This window comes from Orycteropus afer, unplaced genomic scaffold (assembly GCF_000298275.1).
Source record: "Orycteropus afer afer isolate SDZICR_OR568_19922 unplaced genomic scaffold, OryAfe1.0 scaffold00161, whole genome shotgun sequence".
Lineage (NCBI taxonomy): Eukaryota > Metazoa > Chordata > Mammalia > Tubulidentata > Orycteropodidae > Orycteropus > Orycteropus afer.
The window spans coordinates 4842320-4849213 of record NW_006921748.1 but is presented as its reverse complement, the minus strand read 5'-3'; the positions used below and the strand labels follow the sequence as shown (position 1 = coordinate 4849213).

The following is a 6894-nucleotide window of genomic DNA, read 5'->3' as shown; positions in this document are numbered from 1 at the left end:
AAAAATGAAACAAGATCTGTACCTCACACCATACACAAAAACTAACTCCAGATGGATCAAAGACTTAAATGTGAAACCTAAAACTATAGAGTTCCTCAAGCAAAAACTAGGGGAAAATTTAGGGAGCCTTATACCCAAGAAGGGGTCGCTATGAGTCGGGTCTGACTCGCCAGCACATAACAACAACAATATATAGCATAAATAGACTATCAAGCATAACCCAAAATATACAAACAGCAGAAGAAAAACTAGATGAATGGGACCTTCTAAAAATTAAATTTTTATGTGCTTTCAAAGACTGCTCCAAAGAGTCAAAAGAGAACCTTCAGATTGGGAAAAAATATTTGGCAATGACTTATTTGACAAGGGACTTATCTCTAGAATTTATGGAAAACACCAACACCTCAACAACAAAAGGACAAATAATCAAATTAAAAAATGGGCAGAAGACATGAATAGACACTGCACCAAAAAGGATATTCAGGTGGCCAACAAACATATAAAGAAATGCTCATGATCATTAGCCATTAGAGAGATGCAAATCAAAACAATATTAGTAGCAAAGTTCAACAAGACAGAAAATAACAAATGCTGGCGACCATGCAGAGAGATTGGGACTCTAATACACTGCTTCTAGACTGTAAAATGGTCAAACACTGTGGAATGCAGTATGGTGATTCCTTAAAAAAGTTGAAATTAGAAAAACCATTTGACTCACTCATTCCATTACCAGGTATATATCCTAAAGAAGTGAGAGCCAGAGTAAGAACAGATATACGCACACCCATGTTTGTCACAGCACTATTCACAATAGCAGAAAGATGGAAACAACCTAGGTGCCCATCAACAGAGGACTGGATAACCAAACTATGGCATATACACACAATGGCATACAATGCAATCCTGAAGAATAATGTAGAATCTGCAAAACACCACATAATGTGGATGAACCTGGAGGACATTATGCTGAGTGAAATAAGCCAATCACAGAAGGACAAATATTCTATTAGTCCATTATTGTTAAAAGTCAAGGAAAGGTTTCTATATGGAAGGACATTTTTTTTTGTTGTTGGTTACCAGGGGTGGGACAGGAGGGGAGGGAACACTGTTAGATAGGTATAAATAAGTATTGATATGGGTGAAGAGAAGGGCAATATACCAAATTTGAGTGATCAACACGATGGCATTGAGGAAGAAGAAGACAGAGAGAGGTGCATGGGGGGTACAGACCACAAAGAGGAATCCTTTTGAACATACAGTACTGCGTTGTCAGTGAAGGCAAACGTTGATATACGGGTGGACTGATGGGTAGAGAGGCTGAACTAAGGCACTTGACTGCTAACCAGAAGGCTGGCGGTTCAAACCCACCAGCCACTCCTCGGAAGGAAGGTTGGGCAATCTACTTCCGAATTGATATCACCTTGGAAACCCAAGGAGGGGTCTCTATGAGTCGGGTCCTACTTGAAGGCATGTAACAACAACAACATGCAGGGGGTAGTGTGCCCATGACCATGTATAGGGTTGGAAGACAATGTTTCTATAAGTGGATTTATATGTTCTATAAGAATGCCCAGGTATATAATACAGCTGACAAGGAACAAGGTTGTAGTCACTTCTTGGCCACAGCCAGCTACCTAGAGGGAGTAAGTAGTTGGACCTATGGACTTGGGACCATAGTTGAAGGGGACATCAAGCTTAATTGGCATAACACCCTACCCAAAACATTGTTCCACATCCTACTTTGGTGAGTAGTGACTGGGATCTTAAAAGCTAGCATGCATCCATCTAGATGCAACTATGGGTCACTTCTCATCCAAAGTAAAGAAGAGTGAAGAAAACCAAATATGCATGGAAACAATTAGTCCAAGCAACTGGTATACCACGTGATCCTCAGCCTACATGACTACAAGACCAGAAGAACTAGATGGTGCCTGTCTACCACTTGGAGGCGGATCTATGTAGGAGATCTTGGATAGAATGGGAGAACAATGTAGAATAAAACTCAAAATCATTAAAAAAGTGGGGGGCAGATTTTCTGGTCTGATAGGGCTAGATGGAACCACTGAGACTATGGCCCCTAGCTGCCCTTCAGGCCTGGAATTGAACTCACTCCTGTGGCTTCCAGCCAAACAAAAGACAGACATATGAACTGAACATTGACATTAGGTAGATACACTCCTTGGAGAGATCAATCATGGGAGAATGGAAGGGCTGTGTATGCAAAGGGAGATAGCTCAGGAGGCAGGAGTGCATGGGAAGGAAGGACACAGGGAAGCGGTACCTATGGGGAGGAAGCGGTACCTATGGGGAGGAAGCGGGAGGGGAGCTGTTGCATTGTGGGAAATTGCAGTCAATATGATGAGACCAAGTATATGTAAGCTGGTGTACGGGAAGTGAATTTACTCTGTACACTTTCACTTAAATCACAACAAAAATTAAAAACAGAAAAAAAAAAAGAATGCTTTAAAAAATAAATAAAATAAAAAGAATTACAAGAACACTAGGAAGAAAATCACCTCACACACCTTTATAAATTCTTTTGCTATTCTTAGTTGTCAGATGCCATCAAGTTGATTTCAACTCAGGGCAGCCCCATGTATGCAGAGTAGACTGCTCCATAGGGTTCTCAAGGCTGTGACTTAAAAACTATTTATGAAGCAAAAATCTAAGTTACAAACACAATATCTGTACTATGACCACTGTCTGTTTTCTAGGACTGTATCTAGCCCTGATGAAAAAAATTACACTGAGAATGGGGTGGGGGTTGGCAAAGGTTTGTTTTCTTTTATTCTATGTGTAGACTTATTTAATTAAATCAATGGTCAGCAAACTTCCATAAATGGCCAAAAATAAAAATTTTAGGCCTTTTGGGGCATATACTCTCTATTCCAAATACTCAACTGCTATTGTAAAAGAAAAGCAGCTGAAGATAATACAAAAAAAAAGTTAGCATGACTGTGTTCTACTATAGTTTTAGAAACAGAGAATTTTTAATTTCACATGATTTTTATTTCAAAGTATTATGCTTCTTTTAATTTTCTCAAGCGTTTAAAAGTATATAAACCATTTTCAGCTTGTGAGATACAAACTCTTTCCTACAAAAGTAGGAAAGAGGCTGGATTTGCCCATGCACTAAGAGCTCACCAACCCTTGCATTAAAGAGTTACCTTCAAAACCTGTCTTTGTTGGTTATCAGGGATGTGAGAGGAAGGGAGGGAACACTGCTAGACAGGAAGAGACAAGTAGTGATTTGGGTGAAGGGAATGGCAATGCACCAAAACTGAGTGACCAACACAGTGAGACTGAGGAAGAAGAAGAGACGTACACAGGAGTTACAAACACCAAAGACAAATCCTTTTACACATATAAAACTGCACTGTCAGTGATAATAAACATTAATCTACCAGACCATAGATGGGTAGACAGGCTGAATGATCAGGTACGGTCTAGGCAAAAGGGAATATACTCAATACCACATAAAAGGTTGGCAGGTGATATCTGTACATACATATTTGTATATGTTGTAAGAATGTCCAAATATATAATAGAGCTAACAAGGGGTAAAGTTATGATAACTTCTTGGCCATAACCAACTATCCTAAGGGAGCAAGCAGTTAGACCTGTGGGCTTGGGACCATGGTCGCAGGGGACATCAAGCTCAACTGGCATAACACTCTACACAAAAACATTGTTGTACATCCTACTTTGGAGAAGGTTGTGTGGAGATTGCAATCTTAAAAGTTTATAGGCATCCATCTAGACACAACAATGAATCTCTCCTTGTCCAGAGCAAAGAAGAATGAAGAAAACCTAAGATGCATGGAAACAATTAGTCCAAGAGACTAGTAGACCATGTGATCCTCAGCCTATATGACCATGAGACTGGAAGAACTAGATGGTGCCTGGCTACCACCATCAACCACTCAGAAAGGGATCAGTGGAGGAAATCCTGGATAGAGCGGGAAAACAACATGGAACAAAACTCAAAATAATAAAAGACCAGGTTTATTAGTCTGATAGAGCCTGGTGAGACCCCTGAGACTATGGTCCCCAGTTACCCTTAAGGTCTGGAACTGAATTCACTCCTGTGGCTTCCAGCCAAACAACAGACAGGCATATAGGGCAAACATTTACATCAGGTAGATACACTCCTTAGAGCAATAAATCATGGGAGAATAGAATGGTAATGCTTGCACAGGGAGGCAGCTTGGAGGGCAGGAATTCATAGGAAAGAAGGACACAGGGAAGAAGTAACTACAGGGAAGAAGTGGGAAGAGACCTGTCACAATGTAGGGGATGGCAACCAATGTCATGAAACAAAATGTGTATGAACTGCTGTATAGCACAAGAATTTGCTTTGTAAACTTTCATCCAACTCACAATAAAAATTTTAAAAAACAGTTACCTTCAGCAATGCTTGGCTGAATCTTCTCATTACATTCAAGTACATCTCATGAGTCTTTGGATCTCTCTGTTGAGTATCTTGATCTTCACATTCTACTATCACATACCTTAAAAATATGTTTATGTCATTCACATGATAGCAAATAAAGCTTAGCTTCATTTTGTAAATATTTATTCCTCTCCATTAAAATAGATTAATTCACATTTGCAAAAATAATTAAGTGAGAGCAATGAAATACATTTTACCATCAAGCTGTTGACAGTGGAAAATTAAGATGTAACATATACAGTCATCAATAGAAAAGAAAAAAAAAAACAAACTCACTGCTGTCGAGTCGATTGCGACTCATAGGGACCACTACTTGGGTTTCCAAGGCAGTGTCACTATGGAAGTAGATTGCCCAACCTTCCTTCTGAGGTAAATTAATAATAGCAATGTCTTAAATTGGTAAAATATCCTAAATTTTGTAAACATTTTACCATTAAAACAAGTAGGTTCTCCTAATACTTTATGAGGCAGATAAAGTTATAACATCTCCAGACATTATCTAGGCTCACTTACCTATCAAGTAACACAAGAAAAAGAATCAATGTTAATTTCAGTAATATTTTTAGTATTATATAAGGCTCTCTTGTCCTGAAAACCACTTTGAAGATATTTCTCTTATTAATCTACTTCACGAACAAAAATTTTTTATTTGTTTTTTCCTTCCTATTCAAATTCCATGTAATCCTCACTTTTTCTATTATAAAACTGTGGTATCAGAGAGTTAAAGAAATGCTAAACCTTTCCATAAAACTGAACTGCTTATATACAGTTACAAAGCTATGTAAGCACTAGTTTGGGTTAGATTTTAGAGATCATATAATTCATTGTTTCTAAATGTTCTGATGAGAATGAATCTTGATGGCAAATACATTTTATATTACAATTCAGTACACACAAGCACATGCAACACACATGCATTAAAAAATGGGGAATTTTTTTCCACAAAGTAATACCCTTACAATGAGCAATATACTAATATTTGCTACTGCTTATGTTTCATTTTTTTAAAATAACATATGCTACCTTTGAACTTTTAATTTCATTTCAATTGATCATGATATGTAGTTCGAAAAACATAGATCTAGATCAACTTGCTTGATTTATCAACAGTGAGATTTGGAGAGGTTGCATTTTGCCATAGTGGTAGAGTGAATTGATCAGAATACAGGACTTTGATTTCTCAGACCAGAGTTCTTTCTGCTCTACTGAGCTGACTCTAATACTCCTTATCTTATACACCACATGAACTTTTCAACTTCCTTGACTAATAGGATTTTTCAATTCTCCAGGGACAGTCACTTATTATTTTCCTTTATGCTATATTTGAGAAAGACTATATATCCAACCATATAAAAGGTCTACTTTCTGCTGATCATGTCCATTTCTGGGGCTCACAGTAAGTGCTCAATATTACTGTTGAATAAATGAATAAATTACTGTTGAATAAATGAATGGCTCCAATCTCATGATTATCTCAATGTTGTTAATTCTCAAATTCCTTATACCTAACATCAAAGTTTGAATTTCATTCTATGATTTAACTTCCCATTCAGCCACCTGAATTTTAAAGCACCAGACCCATGTTTCAAGATAATGTTTATCTAGTCTTTAAATGAACATGCTTAAACCTGAAGTTATCAAATTAAATGGGTCATTTTTCTATCTCTACTGAAAGTCTTTTTTATGTAGCAGGGTTCACAAAATCAAATTTTCTTCTAAGTCAGGAAGGTAGCATAAATGTTTAAATCACATGAACATAAAATAAGAGGTGGGGCTATAGCCAAATGAGACGATATAAGCACTTATTCCTTAAAAACTGTGTTGCCTAAACAAAACGTTGCTGGCTATCAATGTGTGACCTTTCAATCTGGAGCCAAATTTAGTTCACATTCCCCTGCACTCAAAATCTTAACTCAAGTTGTCAGCAGACCTTGATGAAGTTTTCCTATTATATAACACTTTAACAATGGTTCTATACCATCCAGCCTTCTCTGAGATAAAGCAGAAGAGACTACTTTAATACATCTAGCCCTAAAAAGAAATCCCTCATTGCTCAATTCAATTTAAATTTATCCTCTAAATTACTTTCACAACACCCCATGTACATTAACAAACACATCAATGGGTGCCTATCTTACGGTATTTTAAAAGTTTCTCTGCCAACATTATTCTAAACACAGAGAAACAGAAAATATTCCTCTTGCAAACAAGAGCTGCAGAAATTTGACCTTTATCAAAATGCCTATTCAATACTGTACTGGAACTCTCAGTCAAAACAAAAGGCAAAAAAGGGAAATAATAGGCATCCAGGGGGAGACAAGCAAGATGGCGGACTAGGCAGAAAGACTACACAGACCCTCTTCAACAAAGAAAAGGGAAACCAATTAACACAGACACAGAAGATAATCCTGGACCCCTGAGCCTTGAAGGGAAGGATATAG

At 37.6% G+C, this 6894-nt stretch overlaps 1 protein-coding gene across 1 annotated transcript in view; it reads right to left on the bottom strand.

Annotated features, from left to right (window-relative positions):
* The window catches only part of PIK3C3 (phosphatidylinositol 3-kinase catalytic subunit type 3), a 185243-nt gene that overhangs the window by 67244 nt on the left and 111105 nt on the right, over positions 1–6894 (bottom strand). The window contains exon 14 of the mRNA XM_042781733.1: positions 4406–4511. Within this exon, the coding sequence (XP_042637667.1) occupies positions 4406–4511 (106 nt within the window). The remainder of the gene's footprint in view (positions 1–4405; positions 4512–6894) is intronic.